This window comes from Fusarium coffeatum (assembly GCF_003316985.1).
Source record: "Fusarium coffeatum strain FIESC_28 chromosome Unknown BRIP53273_contig_330, whole genome shotgun sequence".
NCBI classification, from domain to species: domain Eukaryota; kingdom Fungi; phylum Ascomycota; class Sordariomycetes; order Hypocreales; family Nectriaceae; genus Fusarium; species Fusarium coffeatum.
In genome coordinates, this window is record NW_022158119.1 from 162,358 (window position 1) to 189,989 (window position 27,632).

The 27,632-nt window shown below is 47.4% G+C and overlaps 12 protein-coding genes across 12 annotated transcripts; 7 read left to right on the forward strand and 5 right to left on the reverse strand.

Moving 5' to 3' along the window:
- Window positions 1-85: 85 nt before the first annotated feature.
- Window positions 86-1,013, forward strand: FIESC28_10782 (uncharacterized protein; the record flags this gene model as incomplete). Its single annotated transcript, XM_031164912.1, has 3 exons — window positions 86-704; window positions 753-932; window positions 982-1,013. The coding sequence occupies 3 exons, from the start codon at window positions 86-88 to the stop codon at window positions 1,011-1,013; spliced, it is 831 nt and encodes a 276-aa protein (XP_031011080.1).
- An 847-nt stretch (window positions 1,014-1,860) lies between these two features.
- On the forward strand, window positions 1,861-3,387 carry FIESC28_10783 (uncharacterized protein; the record flags this gene model as incomplete). Its single annotated transcript, XM_031164913.1, has 1 exon — window positions 1,861-3,387. The coding sequence occupies one exon, from the start codon at window positions 1,861-1,863 to the stop codon at window positions 3,385-3,387; it is 1,527 nt and encodes a 508-aa protein (XP_031011081.1).
- Window positions 3,388-3,560: 173 nt separating this feature from the next.
- Window positions 3,561-5,192, reverse strand: FIESC28_10784 (uncharacterized protein; the record flags this gene model as incomplete). Its single annotated transcript, XM_031164914.1, has 1 exon — window positions 3,561-5,192. The coding sequence occupies one exon, from the start codon at window positions 5,190-5,192 to the stop codon at window positions 3,561-3,563; it is 1,632 nt and encodes a 543-aa protein (XP_031011082.1).
- A 403-nt stretch (window positions 5,193-5,595) lies between these two features.
- On the forward strand, window positions 5,596-7,565 carry FIESC28_10785 (uncharacterized protein; the record flags this gene model as incomplete). Its single annotated transcript, XM_031164915.1, has 3 exons — window positions 5,596-6,590; window positions 6,641-7,091; window positions 7,140-7,565. The coding sequence occupies 3 exons, from the start codon at window positions 5,596-5,598 to the stop codon at window positions 7,563-7,565; spliced, it is 1,872 nt and encodes a 623-aa protein (XP_031011083.1).
- A 96-nt stretch (window positions 7,566-7,661) lies between these two features.
- FIESC28_10786 (uncharacterized protein) lies at window positions 7,662-9,939 on the reverse strand (the record flags this gene model as incomplete). The annotated part of the gene is made up of 3 exons (XM_031164916.1): window positions 7,662-9,204; window positions 9,252-9,855; window positions 9,906-9,939. The coding sequence occupies 3 exons, from the start codon at window positions 9,937-9,939 to the stop codon at window positions 7,662-7,664; spliced, it is 2,181 nt and encodes a 726-aa protein (XP_031011084.1).
- A 1,116-nt stretch (window positions 9,940-11,055) lies between these two features.
- FIESC28_10787 (uncharacterized protein) lies at window positions 11,056-11,933 on the reverse strand (the record flags this gene model as incomplete). Its single annotated transcript, XM_031164917.1, has 2 exons — window positions 11,056-11,332; window positions 11,383-11,933. The coding sequence occupies 2 exons, from the start codon at window positions 11,931-11,933 to the stop codon at window positions 11,056-11,058; spliced, it is 828 nt and encodes a 275-aa protein (XP_031011085.1).
- A 668-nt stretch (window positions 11,934-12,601) lies between these two features.
- On the reverse strand, window positions 12,602-13,824 carry FIESC28_10788 (uncharacterized protein; the record flags this gene model as incomplete). Its single annotated transcript, XM_031164918.1, has 5 exons — window positions 12,602-12,870; window positions 12,919-12,986; window positions 13,033-13,486; window positions 13,533-13,589; window positions 13,635-13,824. The coding sequence occupies 5 exons, from the start codon at window positions 13,822-13,824 to the stop codon at window positions 12,602-12,604; spliced, it is 1,038 nt and encodes a 345-aa protein (XP_031011086.1).
- A 1,309-nt stretch (window positions 13,825-15,133) lies between these two features.
- Window positions 15,134-16,692, forward strand: FIESC28_10789 (uncharacterized protein; the record flags this gene model as incomplete). Its single annotated transcript, XM_031164919.1, has 2 exons — window positions 15,134-15,883; window positions 15,931-16,692. 2 exons carry the CDS (start codon window positions 15,134-15,136, stop codon window positions 16,690-16,692), a joined length of 1,512 nt encoding a protein of 503 aa, XP_031011087.1.
- A 145-nt stretch (window positions 16,693-16,837) lies between these two features.
- FIESC28_10790 (uncharacterized protein) lies at window positions 16,838-17,716 on the reverse strand (the record flags this gene model as incomplete). Its single annotated transcript, XM_031164920.1, has 2 exons — window positions 16,838-17,487; window positions 17,539-17,716. The coding sequence occupies 2 exons, from the start codon at window positions 17,714-17,716 to the stop codon at window positions 16,838-16,840; spliced, it is 828 nt and encodes a 275-aa protein (XP_031011088.1).
- A 1,025-nt stretch (window positions 17,717-18,741) lies between these two features.
- Window positions 18,742-20,571, forward strand: FIESC28_10791 (uncharacterized protein; the record flags this gene model as incomplete). Its single annotated transcript, XM_031164921.1, has 1 exon — window positions 18,742-20,571. The coding sequence occupies one exon, from the start codon at window positions 18,742-18,744 to the stop codon at window positions 20,569-20,571; it is 1,830 nt and encodes a 609-aa protein (XP_031011089.1).
- A 595-nt stretch (window positions 20,572-21,166) lies between these two features.
- On the forward strand, window positions 21,167-26,671 carry FIESC28_10792 (uncharacterized protein; the record flags this gene model as incomplete). Its single annotated transcript, XM_031164922.1, has 6 exons — window positions 21,167-21,403; window positions 21,452-21,570; window positions 21,621-21,672; window positions 21,721-22,698; window positions 23,138-23,553; window positions 23,602-26,671. 6 exons carry the CDS (start codon window positions 21,167-21,169, stop codon window positions 26,669-26,671), a joined length of 4,872 nt encoding a protein of 1,623 aa, XP_031011090.1.
- A 469-nt stretch (window positions 26,672-27,140) lies between these two features.
- Window positions 27,141-27,476, forward strand: FIESC28_10793 (uncharacterized protein; the record flags this gene model as incomplete). Its single annotated transcript, XM_031164923.1, has 3 exons — window positions 27,141-27,184; window positions 27,234-27,360; window positions 27,411-27,476. The coding sequence occupies 3 exons, from the start codon at window positions 27,141-27,143 to the stop codon at window positions 27,474-27,476; spliced, it is 237 nt and encodes a 78-aa protein (XP_031011091.1).
- Between the last annotated feature and the right edge of the window lie 156 nt (window positions 27,477-27,632).

The following is a 27,632-nucleotide window of genomic DNA, read 5'->3' on the forward strand; positions in this document are numbered from 1 at the left end:
TGCAAATTCAAATTGTTGATTGCCAACAGATTCAGTCAACTGATTTTCACCTTGGTATCACACTTCTTCTTAAAACTGAGCAATTATGACTACCTTCAACCCTCGTGACCTTGGTGACGTCAAAGTCATCGACCGTTTTGACCTCAGCAACAGAAGCTACCTTATTACTGGAGGTGGCGGAGGTATCGGTTTTGCCTGCGCAAAGGCGATAGCTCAACTTGGTGGCAGCGTTGCTGTCATCGACACGGCTCCCGAGCCAGTGGAAGAGTTCAAGACTCTTAGCGAGCGCTATGGCGTTAAGACATCATACATTCGAGGTGATGTTACTAACCAAGAATCTTTGGAAAAGGCCTTCACAGAGGCTGTCGAGTCTATGGGTGGCCAGCTACATGGTGCACTGACAGCGGCTGGTATTGTTATGGATACGCCACTGCTCCAGGCTGACTGGGAGGTCACTCAACGGACACTCAACGTCAACATTATGGGTACATACTGGGTGATCAAGCTTCTTGCGCAGCATCTCGTCGATACCAAGACTCCTGGAAGTATCGTCGCCATTGCCAGCATCAATGGACAAGGAATGTATGTCCCAGTGCAGCCAAAGTCAGCATATAATGCCAGCAAGGCTGCTATTAAAGGCCTCATGGGTCCATTAGCCGGAGAACTTGGTCAATACGGAATTAGAGTAAACTGCATTTCACCAGGTGAGTTCGCCAGAACTAGTCCCAATACTTCTTGTTGAATTTAACTAGGTGCTATCCAAACTCCTCTCCTGGCCCGCTTGCAAGGAGAAAAACGAGCCATCCTTGATTGGTACCAAAACGGAGCTCCAGTCCAACGACTAGGCGTACCAGAAGACCTAACTCCTATGGTAAGCTATCTGCTGAGCGATGCTTCTTCCTTTACAACGGGTGCAGATATGTTAGTTACAGGTAAATTCTTATTATTCCAACTGAGGAGAAAGTCACTAACAATTGCCAGGGGGCCTCCATGCTGGAACAGCTTTGAAGTAATAAAATTCTTTACTATTAAGAGATAAAATACTTTGTTCTACTTAGTATAATACTCTATACCTCTGCTAATATTAACTTGGAATAAACTAGTTTAACCCGTGGAAACCCTAACTGTTATACATAATACGAAAGGCTGAGGAGGGAGCATTCCATCAGAGAATAGAAGATATATGACTTGCCTAAGAAGAGGCCAAGACGGGGATCGAGGGAGCCAGAGTTGAGACAGAGAAGGCAGTTGAGCGCAAGGTTGAGCGAACGCCGAGCTAAGAGCTGTCGAGAACCGGAAAAGGATGGGGATGATAGTCAAACCGAGCTGACAAGGACGCCATGGGGAAGCTCTAGAAACAGCCGAGGAGCAACAAAACGCCGATGGTGAAGCACGACAAAAAGCAGACAGAAAGGCCCGTAAGTATTACAAAGGCAAGACTGAATATGATGTCTGCCTGAGTTTAGAGGTTGAATCAAAGGCAGCTGGGAAGTGAACGATATCTGAGTCTCCAAATTGATACCGCATCGGGTAGTTGACTAGCACTTTTTGTCACGATCAATTAGGCAGCTCTTTCGTCAATCCAGTCCAATAGAATGCGTCGATCTCAGCCATTATCTCTCACCCCTTCGCGCCTTTTGATAACGGTGGATACCTATCCAATCAATCCGCTCTAGTGACTGAAAATCATCGAATCATCGTTGGAGTTATCTTCCCCGCGATTGCAATCCGCTAGCGTCGGCGAACACGGCACGTGCAGCACCCATCATGCCCGATAACGATCAGAGGATGTAGGAACTATAAGTGTAAGCTTATCCCCATCACAATATTCTTTTCTTGGCAGTAACTATCAATGTCAAAATGAGTATCAAAGAAACTACAAACATCGATGACTATCAACTCGCCCAGCTGGGTCACTCCCAGTCCTTCAAGCGCAACTTCAGCCGCTGGACAATGCTTGGTCTAGCCTTTGCAATCCTCAACTCCTGGACCGCCCTCGCAGCATCACTCTCCCTGGCCCTCCCTTCCGGTGGCCCAGTTGCAGTGATCTGGGGTCTTGTCACGGCTGGTATCTGCAATCTATCCCTCGCAGCCAGTCTTGCAGAATTTCTGTCTGCACAGCCAACCTCCGGAGGGCAATATCATTGGGTTGCTACCATTGCGCCTGCTTCGCTTAAGATTCCTCTGTCTTGGATCACAGGATGGATAAATCTTAGTGGTTGGGCTTGTCTTGTTGCGACGAATTGTTCGTTGTCGAGTACCCTTATTATCAACATTATTTCGCTTCTTCATCCCGAATACGCGTTTCAGAGATGGCATCAATTCTTGATATATCTTGGCATTGCGTTTGTTGCTTTTGCGACTAATGCCTTCATGCACTCGATTTTGCCGAAGATCAATGGTTTAGCACTTGTATGGAGCATCGCTGGATTCTTCATCATTTCAATCACTGTGCTTGCTTGTGCAGCGCCCGAATATGCTACTGCCAAGTATGTATTTGCGACTTTCATCAATACCACCGGCTGGCCTGACGGTATCGCTTGGCTTCTTGGACTTCTTCAAGGCGGTCTTGGTCTCACTGGATTCGATGCCGTTGCCCATATGATCGAGGAAATCCCGAACGCCGCCTTGGAAGGCCCAAAGATCATGCTGTACTGTCAATACATCGGCATCTCAACCGGGTTCCTCTTCCTCATTGTGGTACTCTTTGTCTCAGGCGGTATCGACAATGCGGATAGAATCATTGGATCTACTGCTGGGCCTTTACTTGAGATCTTCTATCTTGCGACAGACAGCAAAGTCGGGGCTATCTGCCTCCTCATGTTCCCTCTCCTCTGCCTGGTCTTTGCTGCGATCGCCGTCATGACAACTTCGTCGCGTATGATGTTTGCTTTTGCGAGAGATGGTGGTCTCCCTGCGTCGCGTATCTGGTGGAGGGTCCATCCTACGCTCGGTGTTCCCATGAACGCGCTTTACTTGAACGTCGTTATTGTTATCGTGTTTGGCTGCATTTATCTTGGCTCCACGGTCGCTTTCAACGCCATTATCGCGTCGTCTGTGGTAGCTCTGGGTCTCAGCTATGGCATTCCCATTGCTCTGCATGTTTGCACGGGACGATCACGGTTGCCAGAGGGAGCTTTCAAGCTACCAAATTGGCTTGGATGGACGACCAATATTATTGGACTGGTCTACACGATTGTTACGACAGTGCTTTTCTTGTTCCCTCCTGCGCTACCTGTGGATGGCACTACCATGAATTACTGTGTGGTTGCATTTGGAGTCATCATTGTCATTTCGCTTATCCAGTGGATTGTTGATGGACGGAAGAACTTTGAGGGACCGAGAATCACTATTGGTGAGAGCGAAGTACCGGAGGCTGATCACTGATTGGCAAGGGATTGCACAGTCACATAAGAGATGAAGGGTTATACGATGAACTCATGATATTAAAGATAGTGTGGAGTTGTTGCCCAAACTGTATTCCACAAAACCAACGCCCGATTCCCAACCTCAATAGCATAAATCGTGAACACCTTATCCCCACCATGATGCCACACCGCCTAAGCCTTAGCCTCCGTCTGCTGAACAGCATCATGAGCTTCATTGAATGAATCAACCTTATACGAGCTGAACTTGCGCGCAGAAACACCTTTGGCAAACATGATATCGAGCTCCTCAAAGGTCCTGTTGCGAGTCTCAGGAAGACGGAAGTATCCCCAAACAAAAGTCAAGAAAGCAGTGCTTCCCCAGATGAAACCAGTGTAGCCCTTGAGGTTCCACTTGGTAGGGTTCATGAAGTATGGCTGAAGAACACCAGCGACGACACTGGTGAGGGCATAACCGTTGCGAGCCAGACAGATGGTCTTCTGTCGAAGTCTGGTAGAACCAATCTCGGCAGGGAGGGCCCAACCTAACTGACCGGCTGAGAGCTGAAAGACGAATGTCCAGACGAGGGTAAGGACTGCTTGGCTCATGGCGATAGTGTTGTTCTCGGTGCGAGTGTTGAGGATGCCAATGATGAAGAGGACAATAGCCATGGTGAACATACCGTACAGGTAGGCTGTTCGTCGACCGATGTAAGGCATGATGGCGACCCAAGAGATGATAGTCGCGAACAGAGCCATTCCGTTTCCTCCGACGTTGAGATGGTAGGTTGTGTTTGTGTCAAGCCCAACCTGTTGGAAGAAGTATGTAGAGTTGTATGCAAAGTTCAGACCAGAAAGGACTTGACCAGCAAAGACAACGACAGCGATCTCGGTTCGGCGAAGCTCGAAGCCTTGGAAACAATCCTTGTATGAAGTACCGACCGAGAGCTTCTCCTCGAGATCGTTGGTGTAGACGATAAGGCCAAGAGTATCGTGGAGTTCTTCTTCGGTAGCGCTGGGTCGGAGACGTCGGAGGTTCGCAAGAGCGTCATCGTGGCGGCCGATTCGAACGAGATGCCAGGGTGTGTCGGGAGCGAAGCAGAGGATGGGGATCAAGACAACAGGCCAGAACCATTGAAGCGCGAAGGGAATGCGGTATGCCCAGGGCGCAGGCTTGTTGACGAGACCGGCCATGACTCCAGCCGAGATGAGCTGTCCGATAATGAAGCACATGTTTGTCCAACTGGTCATGTAGACTCGAAGAGACATAGGAAGGACTTCTGAGGCGTAGGCAGGTGCAGTGGTGGCAAAGACACCCCAGGGCAGACCACAAAGGATTTGTCCAACAAGGAGAACCTTTGTATCAGGCGCGAAGAAGACAATGAAGATGAAAGAGCTCAGTGCAAGGAGTGAGGCAATGAGGACCTTGATGTGACCATACTTGGTCACAAGGTATCCATTGAGCAGTGTTCCAAAGAACGCACCCACGCCTGCAGCATTACCAAGACCAGCCTGCCACGGAGCAGAAAGTTGGTAGTTGTTGGTATCTTCATTCCAATGACCGTATTTTTTCGCGAAAGCAGGATAGGCGTAGAAGTTGGAGAGCAAGTTGGTATCGTAGCCTTCCATGACAACGCACATGGAGACGACGAGACACCAGGCTACTGTCCATGGGTATTTGCGGACGGCCTGCAGAGGAGGAAGATTGTGTTCTGCTTCGGCGCCGAGACGAGCTTGATCGGTGGTGTCTTGAGCCGGCTTGTGGGGCGCTTCGACATCGTAGTCCTCAGCATGAGAGACAGCAGTATCGAGAGTTTCTTTGCCCATCTTGTCGATGATAGAGATGCAGATGCAGATGCAGATTGAATTCTGATGATCTTGGCTGTATCAGGGTCGCATCGTGGAGATTATATAATGGAGAAACACTCTTCGGATCTACTTCCTAGCTCACCGTCTCCTGCTTCTGGCATCCCCATGGGGAATGCAGAATTTGCCCCGTGGGGAGGGTTCGATCGTTTGACTACTTGACGATCCGAAAATTACCCCATTAGGAAAAGTCCAGTTGGACCTTCCTGAATAAAAGCTTAGCCCTCGGCTTGATGCGACGATAGTTTCTCGTCGCGGATTGGTCAATGTAACCCCGCTGTATTCATCGGACCGAGAATAGGAAGGTAGCAAAAAAGCAAATGACGCGAGCATCACCCGACTATATCTCCATTAAGCAAACACAATGTCTACTATAACCGAAAAACGCAGCCAAGTCTGCGATAATTGCCGATTCCGTAAGGTCAAGTGTGATCGGGGCTTGCCCTGCAAGAACTGCAGCATCGGGGATCTTCGGTGTCAGTATCGGCATAGTATTCGGAGGAAAGGTCCTAAGCAGGGCCAAGGGAGACGACAGGCGCAGTTGAGACAGGGTCTTGGGGGTGATGGGTTCCAGTTTCAGATTGTTACGCCGAGAGAGACTGGGCCGAGCAGAAGCGAGTGCGAGTCCCAGGCACAAACAGAGACATGGGACCAGACAGACACACAACCACACGCACAGTCACAAGCAGAGTCACAACCACAGACTCGAGCACAAGAACAACAACAACAACCATTACCGGGGACCATTCCGGTCTCACAACCAGATTTGAATGAGACTCATCACATTGGACCAGACATCCCAAGCCTATCCAATGACTCAATCCTCGAAACCGAAGACCTCTGCAAACGCATGTCTCAATCCCTCACCGCCCACATCCAACTCTTCCAGCGCTTCCTCTACCCAATAATGCCAGTCGTCGACGACGACATCCTCGCCGACGCAGCCCGCCTAAGCGAAATACCACCATCACGATACGCTCTCATACTAGCGATATGTGCTGCTACACGAATGCAGCTACGACTAGACAAACGCATTGATGGCTCCGACAATGAGCTTAATGCTGAGATTCCACCCGAACCACAATTGGATGGGGATGTTCTGGTGAAGCTTGCTGAGAATTGCCTTCGGGAGTATAGTGTCATTGATGATACTAGTCTGGATTCTATACTTGTTTCTTTTTTCCTCTTTGCGAGTTATGGAAATCTCAATGATTCGCGTCATGCGTGGTTTTATCTTAATCAGAGTATTACTCTTGCTCAAGCACTTGACCTTACTCGAGAGTCAGGTTATTACGGGTTACCCGATGGAGAGCGGGAGAAGAGAAGACGAGTATTCTGGCTACTCTTTGTTACAGAACGGTAAGTTAACCGATTCCTGCGATTATTATTTGTGAAGCTGACAAGTTTAGTACCTTTGCCCTCCAACACCGGCGATCAGTCATGCTCCGAAGCACAGTCAACAAACCCCAAGTAGTAGACTCCAACTGCCCCGTCGTAATGCACGATTTCATAAACCACATCCGCCTCTTCGAATCCCTCCCCTACTCACTATACGAATGGCAGCCCGAGAACGACGACCGGCGCTTCGAAGATTTGAAGCTCGTCAACACCATCAATGATAAATTATGCAGCGTCCAGCCTGAGCAATCTATCATTGAGAGCCAACGCTTCGATACTCTAATCACACAACAGTGGCTGAGGATTTCCATGTGGAGGATAGCGTTTGGGCAGAATCCGTCTTCTGCTTCTGGGTTTGGACTGTTGCTGCCTCCTGCGCTGCCTATGGATGCGGGAAAGATTATTATGGCTGCTTTGGGATCTGTTGGGACAAAGTCTAAGGATTGTCATGGCATTGGAATGGTAAGTTACATACACTCCTTCACTAAGCTAAACTAACGTCTTTTCTAGGAGCAGAAGTTGTTTGATGTCGGAGTCAGTCTCGCCGACACAGCGCAACTACCAGGCTGGTCATACAACGCCCTCGACAACGGTCCTCGAGATCTACTCTCGGTAGTCATCCACGCTTTATCCACTGTTCGGGGATCACAATCACATCTACTTCCCAATTTGCTAAAGCACTCAGAGACATTATTTGCATTATCAGACCCGAATGCTCATATTGACCTGCAGTGGGATATGCTTGGTGATGCAAGGAATGCAATTGTTGAAGAAGTTTCGGAGGAGAGTGAGAGCTCTGTTGACTCTTTGGCTTGGATACCGGAAAGTGGACTTGATTTGTTGGACTTGAGTACACCTGTTGCGACGACTACTTGGGATGATGGAAGTATTACTTGTGAAGCGTTTGATCCTGATATTGGGTTGTCTTTTGATTGAGTCTATTCACACAAATTGGACGTCTGTCGTGTTCCATAGTTCTTTTCTACCATTTATACTCCCCTGGCGTTTCTTAATCTATCTTTATACCCAAACTCAGACCTTCTCGAGCAAAACAACCTTACTATCATAATCCGTACCAAATCGATACTGAATACCACCATTCATCAACGTCGCACCAGAATAAGTCTCCCCACCATCAAGCTTATACCTCGCAGCAGAGTCAAGACCAGCCAATCTCAGTAAAGGATAATTCGTCACAGTAGTCGATCTAATCTGGAACGCAAAGAGCACAGCCTGACTTCCATCATCCGAGACAAAGATTGCAGCAGGGAAGTTGGAGTGCTCAGGCAAGACCAAACGCCACATGTCACCGTTGATGATAATAGGGTTGATCTTCTCCGCAAGAGCGATAAGCTCGGGGATCTGCGCCTTGTCTTCCTCAGGTGTGTGATCCGGATCGAGCTCAAAGCCGAAAGAGCCTCCCATCATAGCAACGTGAGCTCTGAAGCGCATGGGCAGGGATCGTCCTGTAAGGTCGTTCGGGGCAGAACAGACGTGTGCGCCCATAGATGAAGGTGGGTACACCAATGATGTACCAAATTGGATATGAATGCGATCATAAGCATCCATGTTATCAGACGTCCAGACCTGAGGAAAGTATTGCAAAATACCAGGGTCAAAACGGCCTCCGCCAGAAGCACAGCCTTCCCATAGAACGTTGGGGAAGCGAGTTGTTAGGACCTCGAAGACGTGATATATACCCAACATGTAAGCGTGATGGTTGTCTGGCGTGGGACTTTCGTGCATAGCACGGTTGTTGTCCCATTTGATGTAGTTGATAGGCGCAGATTCAAGAATCTTGGTCATTGAGTCAATGATGTAGTTTTGAACTTCGGGAAGCGCTGCATTGAGGACGAGTTGTTGACGGGTCTCACTGCGTGAGTATGTACCCGCGCTGAGAACCCACTCAGGATGGTTTTCGTACAGTTCAGATTTCTGGTTGACCATCTCAGGTTCAACCCACAGACCGAACTGCAAATTCTCATCTGATTCAGCAACCTTGAGCTTGTTGACACTCTCCACAAGAGACCCTAATCCGTTGGGAAATCTCTTGGGGTTAGCAACCCAGTCGCCCAAACCAGCATGATCATCAACACGAGGATATTTATCTCCAAACCACCCATCATCAAGGACAAACAATTTAGCGCCCAACTTGGCAGTCTCCTGCGCAAGTTTGTAGATGGTCTTCTCATCAAAATTGAAGTAAAGACCTTCCCAGCTATTAAGCAAGACCGGTCGTGGCTGGTTGACGAACTTACTTCGAATGAGGTTCTGACGATAGAGACGGTGGAATTTGCGTGACATCTCGCCGATGCCGAGATTGGAAAAGACGGAGACGCATTCTGGCGATTGGAGTGTCTCGCCGGATTTCAAGGGCCAGGAGAGTTGACAGGGGTTCATTCCGACGACTGCACGGGTGAGGCCTTGATGGGATTTTTCGACTTCGACGTTGAAAGAGCCTGTGTAGACGAGGGAGAAACCCCATGCTTCGCCGTGGGATTCTGTTGTTGTGGGAGATACGACTGATAGGAAGGGATTGTGGTAGTGAGAGGAGTATCCAGTGGTGCTTCCAAATCTGCACATCGTTAGTCGTAGAAACTATTTGAGGTGTCGTAGACTTACCCTTGCGTTCCGTACTCGACCTTTCGGCGAGTCCTATTACACTCTCTCGTCCACTCTCCCTGAAGCTGCAGCATCTCATACTCCTCATTCGGAAAGTCCACACAAAAACTAGCCAGCTTCTCAACAACAATCACATCATCGCTATTGTTAACAACCCTCACATTCCTCACAATAGCATCAAGTCTGGGAAACACCGAGTAACTCAACTCAGCCGCCACAGAACTATGCTCATCCTGCAACGTCACGACAAGCGTCTCAACATCTTCCTCTGCACCAAAAGTACAAGGAAGTTTCTCAAGGGCAGGTTTCCCCTTGATGACGTTGTGAGATTTGTACTTGAAATCGCACACTGTGAAGCCCTTTGCGTGCTTGATGTGTACTGCTGGAGTGCGGAAGTCGCCTCGGCCGAGGTCGGGAAATTCACGGCGGAGATGGGCTTGGGTGGACCAGCCGCCGCCGTTGGACTTGATTTGAGCGATGGGGTCTTCTGTTACCGGTGCGCCAAAATGATCCAGGAGGAGATCTCCAGTCTCAGAGTCGACGTGGAAGCGGTACGAGACATTTTTTCCATTGAGGGCGAAGGAAGTCCCGTTGACCACGATTGCTGGGTATGTCAGTCAGTTCGAAGGCTGGGGTTAATTATAGAAGACGTACGGGCAGCTTTGGGGGTTGATGAGAGGAGAGTCATCTTGGTCATTGAAATAATTACAAAACGCACAAAATAATAGAGATAAGTTCAAAGAACACTGTTTATATGTAAATTTTATCTTTGAATCATAGTGTTTTATACGCTGTCATCTTTATCCCCGCGTAGTCGTCACGATACAATTCCGAACATTTCCCCATGGAGTTAAATCCGGCTTTGATCGCGCGGGGAGGTAAGACATGTCCGACTTGGGTGGAGTGGGTACGTACCGTGCCAAGTCCACCCCTTCCAGACGCGAACTTCTTACCTCGCGTGATCGCGACAGAACTACCCTGGAGGGGACGCATTTTTCGAGCATGTAGGCGTACAACCTGAGTAAATGGATATCTAAGGTACCTTTAATATCTATTACAATTTCTTCCTTCATTTTCTTAAATTGAGAAATACCTGTGATGTCAATATTGGTGTTACGTTTGAATGTTGGAATTTATTTGAAGATTGTGTTCAAAAATGCGTGCAGCTCGCCCGAAAATCTACGCAAAAGCTCTACAAAAGAAACGACCATATGATTGGTTTGTGTCAATCCACTCTTGGGTCGCTTAGCGTCAGCCACACATCCGATCGTCGTCTTGGGACTGACCTAGCCCGAATAAGCAATGATCCACATAGCACAAGTCCACGATTGGTTCTTGCAGACGGAACAGACCCGCTATGGCGTCCGAATTGTTCAAGTCTCCTATCGTTCTTCGCCCATCTCCTACCCTGATCTCTTGTCTCTTATCTCTTGTCTCTTATCGCTTATCGCTTATCATCTTAATCATCTGATCGTGAGCCGCATCGTCACCATTCAAAAAGCCATCAAACAGTCTGTGAACTGAACTAATTCACAGCATATGTCAAAGAAATTAAAGATAGTAATTATCAATTAGAATCATGGTTAACTATATATTAAAGTCATTATGTGCTCCGATCCTTCCTTTATCGACCACCATCATGGTATAAAGCTCCACTTCCACGTCCACGACTCCATCGACACCTCTTGCTCGTGATAAAGATTTGCACATGGGATAAGAATCCAGTTCTTGACAATTATCGTGTAATTTAGTGACTGAAACGAGCACGTCATATTCAACGCGTCTTTAATTCAGCGTCAAGAGCTTAGTAGGCCGCTGTGTTGTGACCAACGTGTCCTTGCTGGGTATGACCGGGCTGCATATGACCCTGTTGAACATGGCCAGGTTGAACGTTGTGGTGCGCAGGGTAACCTGGCTCCGCATGGGGCTGGGCAACATGGGGCTGCTGAGCGTGGGTTTGGGGAACGTTGGTAGGCTGGACGTAAGGGTCTTGGTGAACAGGCTCGGGATGCTTTTCGACGTGATGCTCCTTGCGGCGCTCCTTGATCTCGTGGAAGGAAGCAGTAACAGCATGCATGAGACTAAAGAAGTTAGTATACGATTCTTAAGCTTATGTGGGGTAGTGACTTACGTGCTAAGAATAGCGAGAATAAAAGTACCCCAGGGCAAGTTGCAGCTGTCATCAGTAGTGTTGGAATTATTCTGGAAAACACCAGAAATACCCTGTGCGTCATAGCAACGTCTTGGGCCAGCCGGACCACCATTAGGTCGAGTGAGAACAGACACAGCAATGAAACCTCCAACAAAGGCAATATCCAGAAGAACCCAGAGCCAGCGAAGCCATCGAGGACCACCACCCTTGAGAAGCAGAGACATGATCATGCCGACAAGAGTGTACAAGGCAGCGGCAGCGAGAATACCCTCAACCGCGCCAAAGGCAGCGTTGACGCCACGTCGGGTCTTGATGACATTAACGATGTTGTAGACTTTCTTGAGACGAGCGGAGAAAAGGCCGAGGGAGATGATCGACGAGAGGAATTGTCCAACACGTGTCAAGCGGAGAAACCAACGGTAGAGGCCCGAGTGCTTGAGCTTATCGGGGACGAAGCGAGTCAAGAGACCCGTTGGGCGCTCGGACGTGGTGCCGTAGTCGTTGTATCTGGTGTTGTCGTGGTACGCCATGGTGAAGAATGACTCAAACTGTGATGATGATGAATGGCTGAGTTGTGGCTGTCAAAGCAGAATATATATCAACATTTATTTCTAGGTAACATTGTATAGCAGGTTTATTTTGTTCGTGTAATGACGATTCTGGTGATCAGAAACGTCATAACTGACTGATGTAGCCTCATGACATTTATAAGTCGTCATCTGGGTCGAGTCAGTACAATGATCGACGCGCCCGTCCAAGCCACTGAAAACAGAATCGTACAATGACGGCAGAGATAAAACTCTCTTCTGCACGCGAATTGTCTGAAATTATCCTGTTTCAATCGATCCTCTATTTATCGACTGAATGGCGCGTCATGAATAAAATCCACTATCGACGGACTAAAAGCTCCAGTCTTACCCCTGCGGCGCCTTGGCTTACGATTTTGCTGCCGCGGTGCCGAATTCTCTGCGTACGCCAAGGGAAAAATGGCCGTAGCTTGAGACAGCCGTCATGATTGAACAAATTCATTGGTTGATGGGACAATCCACATTTTTGAACAGAATCCGAAAAGAAATCAAGGTTTGCGAATTTGAGTAGGGCTGCGTTAGCGGCTGCTTACCATAAACAACCTCATGTTAGTTTAACGATGGTGATACTTAATATTATTGTTTATTTCCGATAAGAACGTCTAACGCTTCTATGCAACTAGATCCTCACTGCTTTCTGTATACCCATGCGTACTAATCTGTGGTGCTTTCGAGTTTGTTCCCGTGGATCGCTGAAACCCACTCCTATCCTTCGACTCAAGATGAATACCAGGTCCAGTATTCCCACTCGCTCCATAAGCAGAGCTGAACATCCTGGGAATAGCAATTCTAAGAAAAGGCTTGATAGTAGCCATGGAACCACCGATGATGCTAAGGTTCAATTCTAGAATGCACCACATCAAAGCCAAGACCGTGTTATCTAATCTCGTCAGTTCGGTCCGAAAAGTAAGCAGAACTTGAAACTTACGCGTTAAATCTGGGTTGTGGAGCAAGACACTGAGAGATTGCAACCGAATGACGCTGATGATGCACACGCTGCTTCGGTTAGATAGAGTATATAAGCGAGAGCTGGGGAACTTACCTTGCACCCATTGTTAAAAGCACGCCAACTCCGATCTTTTGTTTCTTAGGCAGCATAAGAGTCTTGAGCCACGGTAGAGGAATAATGACAGTGAGAATATCTGCGAAAATTCCTAGGCCGGCTTGTAAGAAGTAGAAGACCGGTCTGTTAATGCATTTTGCTGTCGCCATAGCCACAGGGTCCCAAGAGCCCCGAACAGGATTGCAGGAGAAGATGTTGACGAGTACTGAGGCTGTTGAGTAGCCTATGATGAAAGCGAAGGCGGTCCAGATGAGGATTCGGGCGGCTTTCATAGGGAAGATTCGGAGGTAGAAGATTAGGATGCTGCCTTTGGCGAAGCCTGTAGCTGCGCAGAAGAAGATGGCTGCGAGGAGGTTGTTGAGTGAGAAATGGGGGAATAAGTCTGGTGAGAAAGGGACGTTCCATAGGTGTTTGCCCATTCCGTAATTTGTCACTATATTGGTAAGTCATCCGTGTGTGTGACTGTAGTGAGGACTTACTATTCAGTGTGAACGCCACGAGAAGAACATTGCATACCCAGGAGAGTATCATAAGATCTATGAACGTTAGCAAGTGAAGCCCACGGGAACAAAATTACTCACAATCATCAAAAGAGAGCTTGCATACAATAGCTGCTCTCGTGTAAACTCGAATGCCCATGCATACTGTCGCAAGCGGGAAAAAGATGGCCGTGACAACCACAAGGGGAGCATCGGCGGGAACCTGGTTGATATCACGGACCACTCCAGGCGGTGGGTCCATGGGAAACATGACTCCATTTTCAATGGACATGATTTCGGTATGATCCGGCAGGCTCTGTCAAACACCAAAGACAATTCTCTCGAAAAAAAGGTAGAGGAGAAAAAAGCAACTTAAATAAAGATTACAACCGGTCTTTTAACTAACTCTTAGACAATGCTTGTTCTGCGTACCTGACTAGTGCTCGTCCGTACTAACCTTCGGATCAACTGAGGGCTTTCCTAAAGTACCGCCGCGCTTTGACATATAAAGCTGTTCTTTCATCATGTACGTGATGATCTCGCAATTTATCAGTGTTACAGTATGGCGTTATTGCGCTTGCTGGGATATTACCACGTTTTTTGCAAGATGAGGAACTGCCGCTTTGACATGGTTTTGTGACATGTCAGATGAATGAGCCGAAGAAACCGAGGTAGCTGTCCAGGGGGCAGCGCGAAGGATTCGCCAAGGGTGTTTTATGCCGGCAGATGATCATGGGAGGGACGAACTACTGCACTCCTGAACTTCATTTGTTTCAATATGGTCTGTGGCGAATAACCATAAGATTTCCTATACAATTAATTTACTCTATCACTGACAGCTGGTAATTGAGCACATGGAGAGCTCCAACAAAGTAGAATATAAGCTCTCTTTGGGCCCTTTTAGTTACTGAAATCGGTCAAGTCATCCATTAAACAAGGACAAGGTCACAGACTCGATAATATTTAGCTGTGTCGATCATAATACAGAACTTCATAAACCCCACAGATCAATCCCCTGATGCGATTCCCGGACCTCGTAAAACCCGGGGCGAACTGTCGTCGTCCAATAATCAGAGGCTTCATTTTCTTTAGCTCCGGAGGAGTGACTAACATTCACCCCCGGAATATTTCCGGATCGGCATTGAAGACTCGGAATTAGGATGAATGAGGAAATGATTGCGTTCAAAAAGCCGTGCTCACACTCATGTACCGTGCGCACGAACTAAATCGTTTCTTCTCCAATTGCATTGATCGAGGTGGCTACTTCAGACCTGAGAGTGGCTCTGCGAATTCACCGCCATTGGGGTCTCAGAGAAACAGCCGCCAAGAAAATAGCAGACGAAATAATCGAGACGGTATCCGTCTGTTTCTGCCGGCACTCTGACCACTTTATTTTGATCTACCAGGCCTTGGGAAATAACTTCCGCAGACTTCCCATAAGATTTTAGATTATCGTGACCCACAACCCTCGGGACCCTTTTTCTACAGTTGAACTAGTTCGACAATCTCCTACCACGAATAGATAATAAGCCGATGCACGATCCGCACAAAACCTGCACCTCAGCCCAACAATCACATTCTCTTCCCATTCCTTCATCACCATGTTCACCAATATCTGCCTATTGTCGCTTGCGGCTCTGTCCGTACATGCATCTGAGCAATGCGCCACCCAGCGATCGGACAATGGCTGTGAGGTTCTCAAGCTTATGTTCCCTAACAACACTTTCTCCCCCAAGGATGCTGTTTATGAGTATGAGGCGCAGAATTTCTGGTCTAACAATGAGATTCTCAACCCAGCTTGTGTCTTTCGGCCTACTGAGTCGAAACAGGTCGGCGAGGCTGTTAAGTTGATGGGCACTGGCTTTACTTCTTTTGCTGTGCGTGGTGGTGGACATATGGCTATCGCAGGTGCGAACAACATCAACGATGGTCCCCTCTTTGTCATGTCCAACCTCACAACCCTTGAGTTGACCGAGGACAAGGAATCTGTTTGGGTCGGACCTGGTCTTGATTGGGGTCATGTCTACCGTTATCTGGGCGAGCATAAGTTAGCATGTGCTGGAGGCCGTCTGTCTCCTGTCGGTGTACCTGGTCTTCTACTGGCTGGTGGTGTCAACTTCCACGGAAACCAGCGTGGATGGGCCGCTGATAACGTTCTCGAGTATGAGCTCGTTGATGCCAATGGAAAGGTCATCTCTGTTACTGCAGACTCTAAGCCCGATCTCTTCTGGGCTCTCAAGGGTGGATCCAACAACTTTGGTATCGTGACTAAGTTCAGACTCGCGACTTTCTCCTCCGATCAGGTCCATGCTGGTGTTTACAGTGTCGCTGATATCCCCGCATTCCTCAAGGTATGTACTTCACAAGAATGATTACTTCCATAACTAACAAATAACAGGCTGTTGCCAACTTCTCCGCCCTCAACACCGACCCTCTTGCCCACATCGTCCCTCAAGTCATCGCCGTTGACGAGGAGACCACAATCGGTGCAGCAATCCTCTTCTACGACAGCGACTCAGACGCTGAACCAGAGTGCTTCCGTCCCTTCTTCGACATTCCCACCATTTCCAATACCTTCAAGAAGCAGACTCTCGCTGAATTCTCGGATGAGACTGGACAGCTAGTCCTTCCCAAGATTAACGACCAGTTCATTGCTGGTACCACCGTCGGTAAGACCTACGAAGAGGTCCTCAAGGGAGTCCAAATCTCCAACGATGTTTTCCTCGAGGCTCTGCCTGACCTGTACAAGATTCTCCCCAAGGAAGATCGTAAGGCACTCTCCATCGATTGGCAACCCATTGGATCTCTCTGGGAAACGGCTTCTAAGAAGTACAACCCCGGTGGTAACGCTCTCGGTTTGGATACCGAGTCGAAGGGCACATACATGGCTTGGGCTGAGGTCGTTGAGTGGAGTGGCGATGAGCACAATGATGCCATCTTCAAGTGGATCGAGGCTACCACTTATGCTATCGGCAACGCTACCCAGAAGGCGGGTGTTTACGAGGCCTTTACTTACATGGGCGATGCTGCAGGTTTCCAGGATATCTATGATGGATACGGTGAAGAGAACAAGCAGAAGCTACTTGACATTTCTCGAAAGTATGATCCTCTGCGAGTTTTCCAGAAGTACTGGCCCGGTGGCTTCAAGATTGGAAACTAGAAACTGAACTTCAAATGAAAGAGGAATTATAAATAGCGATTATAGATGTAAGATCAATCTATTATAGAAAGCTCCATGGAATTTGTACAAGACACTCTAGATCGGACTATGTTGTATACTCTACATTGAATACTGCACCCTTCTTCTAAACATTGATCCGATGGCGCCAAACCAACTGCTCCTCCCTCGCACTATAAGTCGACGCTCCCAAGATATCCCTCATCTGCTTCACGCTCGTAAACATAATTTGCCTCGCAATAAAGAACCGAATACCCTCCGTACAAGGCGGACTAGTCAAACTCCCCTCATAAGTCCAAAACTCGTCAAAATACTGTACACTCTCTAGAAGCAACTTGTGATTAAGCGTCGTCTCTTCTGCAGTCTCCGTCTCATTGAACCCAATCATCTTGGGCAGCTGTGCCAAGAAACTGTTCTCTTTATTTCCTGGGTCTAGACGAATGGCCAGCACGGCGCGCTCCTTGCCTTGTTCGTTGACGTGGACGAGATGAAGCTCTGCTCTTGAGCGATGACGTTCGACTGTGTGGTCGGCGGGAGCGTGGATGTGCCAGCCTTTCAGGTAGACTGTCTCGTTGTCAAAGCTGAAGGATGGGTTCTGGGTCCAGATGCCATCTTCGTTTTGGACGGTGAAGGCTGGTCCGTAGCCCCAGTTGAAGAAGTTGCCGGTGATCTCGTCAGGGTAGCCCCAATGTTTGATCAGATGCTCGAGGGATAGACCCTGTTTCAGCGCGATTGGAATGGGTGATTGCTGGGTTCCCGTTTGACAGAGATGATAGTCTGCAAGTCATTAGCAAGCCTGGCAATCGAATCGAGAGAAGATATCCCTACCAGGGTTGATGCGGCCCCAGTTGTAAGAAGCTTCATAAGCCCAGTCTTTGCTTCCGGGATCGGCGCGGGGGTCAATGTGTCGCTTCTTGTTTTTAAGCGAATAGTGATTATCATGCTTCGCACAAGCGAGAACACTGGTGACGCAAGTAGTCACAGCAAATAACTGAGAGATGCGCATTGTGGATTGATGTCTGTGTGAAATCGAGATGATACAGAGGGGAAATGATTCTCGATTCGAGGCGAAATGACAAGTCTTAAAAGCAATTGTATATAAAATTGCGATGGTCCTTAATTGGTGTTGAAGCGGTTAGTGTCAGCTGTATGTCACCGCCAAGCTAAGCTATTGGGAGGCGCAGGCTATCAAAGACTCACAGCCCGATAAACAACAGCGCATAAAGTTACAAAAAAAAAGTGAAGCTTTTCTTGTTTAGTGACTAGATTGATGTAAACTTACAATGCCAAGAAGACCGACAAGTTAAACCATGTGTTTCAGACAAAGGTTAAACTTCAAAAGTGAGGCTAACGAGCAACGCGTAATGGCATGAACAGCGCTAAGCCCCAGGCTTGTCCCAGGGGGCAATGCGCTAAGCATTTAAGCTCATAGCGCTGTTTCTTTAGCGTCGGTAGCTGGGGCTTTAGAGTACGGGCAGACAATTGAGTCTCGTCCAAAGACTGAAGAAAGCTCGAAAGAGATACTTTCCTTCTTGGCTAGCGTTAGACTCCAGAGCAAATTACGTATACCCCGGAGTCAATGATGACGGAAGTGTAGTGGCTTATACACTTGGTGATCTGTTCTGTTTAGATTTCGTCGACAAAGGATCATTCCATGATACAGAGAAATGAAAAGTCCAGTGGATACTTGAGTCTACAATTCGCGAGGAATGTTAATGAGCCCTTCCACATCACATCATTCTTTTACACTTTGCAGCAATGTGATGCGCCGAAATTGTGACTGGGTAGCTGAAAAGCAAAAGCAGGTTGTCGTATTGCGCCAGGGCATACTTGAATGCTTTGAGTTACGACTGGCCTATTTGTACTGTCTCGTAGACCCTGAATGAGGCGATCCTGGCAGGCCCCATGTCGGACAATGACAGGTCAGATCAGATGGGAACCTACTTCCCCGCTCGGTCTGCAATTGCCAGATAAAGCGGGATTTAATTGCTGCCTCAAATTCCACTTCCACTTAAAAAAACTTCATCAAAAATGAGTAACGCTACTTTCAAGCACCAGCCTTTAAACGACCCTGCTCGGAGCATTCGGCTAGTTCGTATCAGAGCTCAGCAAACTGCGCCGTTTCTTGGGCTGGGCCTCAGCACGCACTCAGTCGCCGACGATATCCAATACTTTGCTGTCTCATACACATGGGGAGATGGCGGCTTCACTGAAGACATAATTCTCAACGGTCACCTGATGAAAATCACAAAGAACTGCCGCTATGCTCTGGAACAAATCAACCGACAATATCCGGCTGACGAATGCTCTCAAGAACCCCCATATCTCTGGATTGATTCGATATGCATAAACCAGGAGGATAATGATGAGAAAGGCTATCAGGTTGCAATGATGGGTGATATCTATGCTAAAGCAACCAAGGTGCTAGCCTGCATTGGCCCAGCTGCGGATGATAGCTCAATGCTCCGCACCCTCTTGGACGATATTAAGACCAAAAGCCCACAGCTTTATGCAGATAAAGAAAAGCTTCGATGCGGCTATTGGTATTATGAAGTCGGGAGTTGGGGAATTGAAAAGTCCTCCTTGCAGTCCTATTTCAAAGACTCGGTAGTATCGCAAGACGAATTGGCCATCCAACTTCGCAAGGCATGCTTTGCATTTGCCGAACGGCGCTACTGGAGTCGGCTCTGGATCATCCAGGAGTTTACCGCACCAGACCGAAGCGGCAACGATCTCGAAGTCCTTTGTGGCTATGACAGTTGCTCAAAGGCCGAAATCAATCTATGCTTCTATCTTGCCTCATATCTTTACAAGCCATGCCACAGGGACGATGTTGACGATGGAGGCTTCTTTGCGAACCGGTTTCCTATTATCCGGAGACACTCTTTCGAGACACTCATGGAATTCGATTCGTCGGCGCCGATCCCCTTTGGAGTAATTCTTTTTACTATCAAAGACATCTTCCACTGCACTAAGCCAGAGGATAGGATATATGGATTGCTCCCACTAGCCGAATGGCCCGATGGTATGCCGCCAATTCGACCCGTCTATAACCCCACCTCTGCGTTAGACTTAGCAGAGCTTCTGCTCAGCAGTGGGGATGAAGAATCGCTGTTTTGCTGGACGGTCCTGGAAGCACTTGAAATCTACCATGATTACGAGCCCCTAAGGACTTTAGTTGAGGCCAGGATCAGAATCCAAGACGCACATGGGACCAGCAGCGGTGGGAAATATCCTCTCCGCGCTTCTCGTCAGTCGAAAGCTAGTGTTTTGCCCCTTCATAAGAACGATACAGGTCATCTATCGGCGTCAATTTATTGTTTCAACAGCGGTCCGGATCTACCTGTAGATCCAATTGCGGAAGAGGCAGCTATTCTGTACGCGCACGGCGGCATCGGCAAGCCACAGGTATTGATGGCTGGTTCAAGTATAGCTGGTTTGCTCTGTAGTGAAGCTCGGGGGGGTGATTTGATAATGCACTACGGGATGATGGGGTCGATCCTTGTGCTCAGACCGAGCGACCGTGATGGCCTGTATAGCCTCGTTGGTCAAGGACTGTTATCTTATGGGTTCACATTTCCACAAGGGCTACCATCAAGTAAAGGTGTTTTGGAAAGAAAGCTTGAAAAGGTTGAAGAGGGAGAAAATTCTGGGAAGAAGAGAGAAACACTGAATGCGGAGATCGGGAAGGCGTGTCAACCTGGTCAAGCGGATCTAGCTTGTGTGGTTGAACTCAGAGCTGAACCAATCGAGTGGCTGATACTCGAGGGACAGGATTTCTCCAAGGATCGGCGACCAGATAAAGATAGCAGATTGAAGAGATTATCTACCAAGCTATTCATAGAAGCTACCATACAGTAGTCTAGGTAGATTGTAGCTTGGTATTATTGCGGTTTCTGTCATTGGATATCTGGAAGGCTAAAGCTATATCCACCAAGGACACATGCGAACATGAAAAAATAACCTACTATTTACTTGTAGTAACCTTTTTTCCTTCTTTTTAAGCAACATTTCGCTAAACCGATTGATGCGACATGGGGTAGGTAAAGTCGAGCACAGCATAATGGGTCTCGGTCACGTCAGTATCCCCGACCAACCAAAAGGCTCCATATTACCATCACTAGCATTGATACTGGTATATAATTGCTGCGCTAGGTCTCACCAACGCTGATCATGGTAGATAAGGCCAGTTGACGCAATATGTAGCTTGAATGACCATTGTAGCACTACATGTCGAGCTGGTGGCATTGCATATGGTGTAGACCCGTTTACTTCCTACATAGGCTAACATGGCGGCTCGCGTGCAATGATATTCCTTGATAGAGTAAGATCTTGGATGGCGAAATAACGCCTTTGACATTGGCCGTTCGGATAAGTTTTCGCGGGAAATAAGTATAAGTCCGCCCCGACAGCCGTACCATTCCCTTCAATCCTATGCCCGGATAGCAAACTCAAAATGGCAGACGACAGCAAAGACATCCAGCCTAAAACGGTGCAGGGCACTTATGGCCAGGCCTCTGACTCAGATGAGCCAGCCGTGGCTGTACTGCAAGAAACACCAAAGAGGAGCTGGAAGTCATACATCTGGGACACCTTCGACAAGTCACCCGAGGAGCGCAGATTTCTCTTCAAGCTCGACGCGGCTCTCATGACGCTGGCCTCATTGGGATACTTTATCAAGTATCTTGATCAGGTATGTCGTCGACCGATATCTAATTATGTAGTACCGCTAATAAGATAGGTTAATATCAACAATGCATTTGTGTCGGGCATGAAGGAAGATATGAACCTATTTGGGAATGAGTTGAATTATATGCAGACGTGTTGGACCATTGGTTATGTCATTGGAGAGATTCCAAGGTAAGATCATTATCACTCACTGTCATAATGATTTTCTCTAAAAGGTCCAGCAACATGCTACTCACACGAATCCGACCGAGCATCTGGATTCCCGCTTGCGAGGTAAATTCCCTTTCTATCATTAATTGCCCTTGAAGCTAACTCAATTAGGTTACCTGGTCTATTCTCACCATCCTCCTCACAAAGTGCACCAACGCGACCCAGCTATACGTCCTCCGTTTTTTCATCGGTCTTTCCGAAAGCACCTTTTATCCAGGAATGCAGTACATCATCGGCTCATGGTACCGCAAAGACGAACTCGCCAAGCGATCCTGCCTTTTCCATGCCATGGGAAACGTGGGATCCATGGTCTCGGGTTACTTGATGGCCGGCTCACATAATCTCGACGGCGTGCACGGATATCATGGTTGGCAGTGGCTTTTTATCACCAATACCGTTGTATCTCTACCCATCGCCATCTCCGGATTCTTCTTCTTGCCTGATTTGCCTGAGATTACCAAGGTCTGGTATTTTACCCCGCAAGATATTGCAATTGCGAAACGACGTATGGAACTCGAGGGTAGAGCCAAGCGGGCTCCCTATACTAAGGCCAAGTTCAAGAAGATCTTTAGCAGCTGGCATATCTATGCTCTGGTGCTGTTGTATATTCTCTTTAACAACGGCAACGGCGGCAGCTCACAGCCTGCGTTCCCCCTGTGGCTGAAGTCACAAGGGTATTCAATTAGAGACGTCAATCTCTACCCGACAATCGTTGACGTTATCAGCGTAATCACAACGCTCATCTACGCATGGACATCGGACAGTCTATTCCGTGGAGCCCGCTGGCCGGCAATCGTCTTCTCTGGTCTAGTCAAGATCATAGCCTACGTCGGTCTAACAGTATGGAAGGTTCCTACCGCATTTGCCTGGGTATGCTTCATGCTGTGCGGCTTTGGTGGTGGAATTAGTGGATTGACGTTTGCTTGGGCGCATGAGATTTGTAGTGACGACAATGAGGAGAGAGCTCTTGTGACGGGTGCGATGAACCAGATGGCTTATGTATTTCAGGCCTGGTTGCCTCTGGTTATTTGGCAGCAGGTGGAGGCTCCGAGCTATCCTAAAGGATATCCTACCATGGTTGCGTTGGCGGTCGGGTTGATTGGGACTTCTTTTGTGATCAGGCTGTTGCACAAACGTCAGATCAAAGGACGGCGCCATGCATTAGTAGAGGCTTGAGATATCATTTTGCTCTAGATATCTATGTAGTAGGCAAATAGACTCTTGTGTACCTGGCTGGCATAACTGCAAAATTGAATCGTCATTCCTATGACCGACACAAGGGCAAACGCGTTACTTTAATCACAACCTTAAATGCATAATAGTACTGTAAGAAGTAATTTCTCATATTTACATATTGCGAGTCATAGTCTTTCTATCATTGGATATTCTTTTCAGTAAGCATCAGTCTGCGTGACAAAACTTCTGCACAGCCTGATCAGGCTCTGTCTTTTCTGCTTCGTTCATTACCCCTCATCTTATTCTCACCCATCTAGGAAATACAATCATCATCATGCTAACAGGTTTCGAGGTTCTCGGCGCAGCGAGCGCCGTTTTGCAAGTCATCTCATTTTCGAGCGAGCTGGCTGCTGCTTGTAAGAGCGCCTATGAGGGAGCTACAACTTCGCAAGACGATCTCGAGCGACACTCGAAGCAAATGTTTGAAGCCGTCAGTCGAGTGCACACTCGATGTGAACAGATGGCCACTGCGAATTCCAGATTTGCAGATCCCAACCTTCAAACCATAGCCCATGACTGCAAAGATGCGGCCAAAAAGCTACAAGCCGAAGTTCAATACATAACGAAAGTTCACGCTAAGGGCAATGTTTTGCAGTCGCTTCGTAAAGCGATCAGAGCTTCGAGGCATCGAAAAACGATCCAGACTGTCGAAGAATCTCTTTTCATGTATCAAGAGTTGATTCATACTGAGCTGATGTCCCATTTATGGTAAGGTTTTTCTTCGATCTCTTTGACATCTTCTAAGGCATTACACAGTTCGCAGAGCGACGCCATACACCTGCAGCAAGAGCGATCCTTTCATAAACTGGATAGTGATATTCAGCTTCTTGTCAACCAACTCGCAAAAGGTGTCATTGACGTTAAAGAGTTCGTAAAGAAAGAACATGATATGACACGCGCTGCTGTTACACAGGAAGCTGCCAAGGCCGAAAGGACCATTAACAGACATATCGATACACAAGTGCTGGATCTTGTGACCACGGCCGAGACAGATCAACGATGCAAAACATTTCTTCAGAGTCTTAAGGCTGATTGTATGAATCGACGATACAATGACATCATGGACCCAAGAGATGCAACATTTGAGCAAGTATTTGCGACTTATCAAGAGATGATAGCCATGTATTGCGATGAATGTGAGAATGATGATGGATTGGACGATAGTGTTTACCCTGAAAATGAGCAAGGTTCGGAGGGTGGTGATTCCGAGCATGATTACCCTCAACATGACCAAGGTTCAGACGGCGAAGATGACTGGGAATATCACGATGATACTGATTCCGGGAATTCGCATCCATCCAGAAGGTCTAGCGACCAATCGTACTCGCATGTCAAAGTCATCTGGTCTTCATGGGCGTCATTCATCAAATGGCTTCAATCAGACGAGATGTTGTTCTATGTTCAAGGGAAACCAGGCTCTGGAAAAAGCACACTTGTTAAATTCATCCTAGAGCATGGTCAGACCCGAAACCTGATCCACCAATGGAATCCTGATGCGACAATTCTTCGCTATTTCTTCTGGAAGATCGGATCACATGAACAAAACAGCATAAAGGGCCTCTGGTGCTCTCTACTTTACCAAAGACTTCAAGACCGCCAATCACTAATCCCAGACATATTGCAGCACTTTCAGCACATGTCTCTGCATAGCTCCTATCACGACTGGACCATCAAGGATCTGCAAACTGTGTGGAAATACACGGTTCAACTTGACGACCGACATCTCTACATCTTCATCGATGATTTGGACGAGATTCGTAATCAAGATGGATTTTCTAGGCTAATCCAATCAATTCAGCTCCTATCAAGATTTCCGAGAACCAAGCTATGTGTTTCGACTCGGCCTGAAGCCTGGATCATGAGGTGGCTTCAAGAGACAGGCGCTAGTGGCTTCAGACTGGAGGATCTGACAAGACACGATATGATTCTTTTTGTGCGGAAAGAACTTCGTCCTTTGCTGTGCGATAAACCCGGTCTCTGCAGAGCTCTACACGCAGGCCTAGTTCGAAAAGCTCAGGGTGTCTTTCTTTGGCTTCATCTCGCCTTACAAAGCCTTATTGAGGGCATTGGAAACGATGATGCTGAGGATATGTTATTTCGCAGGTTGGATGGGCTTCCAGAAGACCTTGAAACCCTGTATATGGATATGTGGCAAAGGTTGAACGCTAATAATTTCGTATATCGCCAAACAGCTGCGAGATACTTTCGCTATGTCATGCAGTATAAGTTGGAAGGAAGTAACTTCAATGTGGAAGGGAGGTGGTGTTTCCTGCAAGGACCTTTCAGTTTTCAAATCGCTTGCGCAGACAACCCGGAGATTCAGGAGATACTACTACGTGGTGATAGTACTATCGAGACAGTAAGGCGTCTGCGAATTTGTGAACCAACAGAAGTTTCAATCCGCACTCGATGCGCAGGGTTGTTGACATTTCGGCCATTAGATGTTGGTCAAGTGAGAGACGATGACGCAACCAAGAATGCATTTGGCAGGGTGGTATTCATCCATAGAACAGCCCACGACTTCTTGAAGGATACCGAAGCAGGTCAAAAGATTCTTCGCCACGACCCCTCATCCGATTTCAGCTTGCGATGCGAGCTTCTGAAGGGTTTGATCTGTTCGATCATGGTCTCATCATCGCATTGGGGCGTAGATTGGCATCTGCCCTCTATTATTTACACGATTGTCCGATTCGCAACCCGATGGGGAGGGTTGAACTTCAAAATATCTAGCGAGGTTCTTGATGGTATACGTTCATTATATGACCAGGGAATCATATGGAACAGTGGTTCTGAAAACGAACATCGGCTCCCGTTCTTTAGCTTCCTCACCGACGTCGGCTTGTTCGATGATTTTGTTATTTCGCGCCTCGCTTCAGAAACCTCTAGTCAAATAGCAACCGACACCCTTCGTGAGGCGTGGATTCCAGGTTCTGACGGGAGCCTATCAAGGCGACTGTTTAACGCACTACTGTCTTCAGGAGCCGACCCACACAATTGCGGTGCAAGCTTTACAATACCAGGACCTTTTGTCTCAAAGACAACAGCCTTTGCCAATCTTCTTTCATCGTTCTATATCTCAAAGTCACGGCGCCATGGTTCACAGCATTCTGCTACCTCCCCAATCTATCACTCACTGCATGACAAATATTCGTCTCAGATTATAGAAATGGCAACACAGATGGCGAGAACTCGCGAGCACCTGAACACCGCAATAGTGCTAATAGGTCACTTCTCAGCAGGTCAAACGATGGCTTTCGAGTCATTACAAGATCTGTCAGACATAACGGGCTACGAAGGTTCCAACACATACTCCATAATTTACGAGTTCAATCTGCAGTTCCTTCTACTTTTTCTCCTCTCAAGGGCTGGCGGAGATTTGTCCAGCAAAGTGCTAGGAAGTCTCGGGGCTGAAGACCTTCTTCCAAAGGTCAACGATCCCGGGATCAGGATGCGATACTTTCTGCATACAAAGGCAGGACAGCCTAGACCACATAAATGCATATCAGTAAAGTGGCACCGTGTCGCACCAGAAGCATCCTACCTTCCAAAGCACTTGATCGAACATTTTCTACAGCCTCCAACAAACATGTCTACAGTGGACCACTTATTCAAAGTAGACATGAAACGTTATTCGGACGGGATTTACGTATCTTATGACACCGGAACTGATCTAGGTATTGTTATGCACGGTATCAAAGACTCAGAGATAGAGGAGGTCTCTTTTGAAACTATGATGTCAGGTTTGGCTTATGAGTGTCGAGATATCTCTATATACGAGATGTTTGGCATGATCCCTCCGATTCTCTATTTTAGGGAACAAAGGTAAAAAAAAAAAAGAATCCTCACTGGTGCTGGTTTCTTTGATGATGGGGAGGCTTAGAGCAACATTGGTTAGATAGCAGGGGAAGAAAAGACAAATGGAACAGATCATCCCACATGATCGATTTTAGGATGGGGTTAGTGACTAGAGTGAGAGAAGCCCATATCAGGTAGTTTGTAATACTATCAAATGGCGTCTAAGGAGGAGAACCATAACGAGATTCTATATTAGATATTGTAAAACAGTATTAGAAGTTAAAACGAAACCTGCCTAAAGACAAGTGCGAGCCTTTATAATGCGCCCATCTGATAACGCTTTTACAAGGTTTTTATACTTCCTCTGAAGCCTTGAAACTCTTCTGCTTCCACCAAACACTTCTTTGACCCACCACGATGTAAGGTTCTAGCAGAGCATAAAACATCTGCCTTCCGTTATTAGGGTGATGTTCTTTTCCTTCCACCAACATCAACACAAGATGGAAGCTCAAGATCCCACTGGCTTCGGTTCAAACTTGAAAAGGTATTTATGGTCATGTGTATTGCACGAGCGTATACTAATTATTATTCAGGTTCTACAACAATAAGGACCTCTCTGACGCAATCATACGATGCGGAGATAGAGAATTTGCCGTCCACAAACTCGTTCTATTCAACTGTTCAGAGTATTTTGTCAAGCAACTTAGCGGTCAATGGAAGGTCAGTACTTTCTCACAATGCACGAGCGCGCAAAAGCTAAAGGGATACAGGAGACTATCGAAGCGGTCACCAATGTTGCCGATTTTGACATCAATGTGGTCGAGGCTTGGTTGTAGGTTGTTGAAAGTGGAAGAAAGAGGGAAAAGGCCGGATCAAAGCAAGGAAAGAAGGGCATTTATGTTGTGCCTAAACATCATGTATAGGACAGGGCAAAAAAAAAGGTCATGTGTGGGCAAAGGAGTCATAATGCCCTTTGAAAAGTGTAAATATCT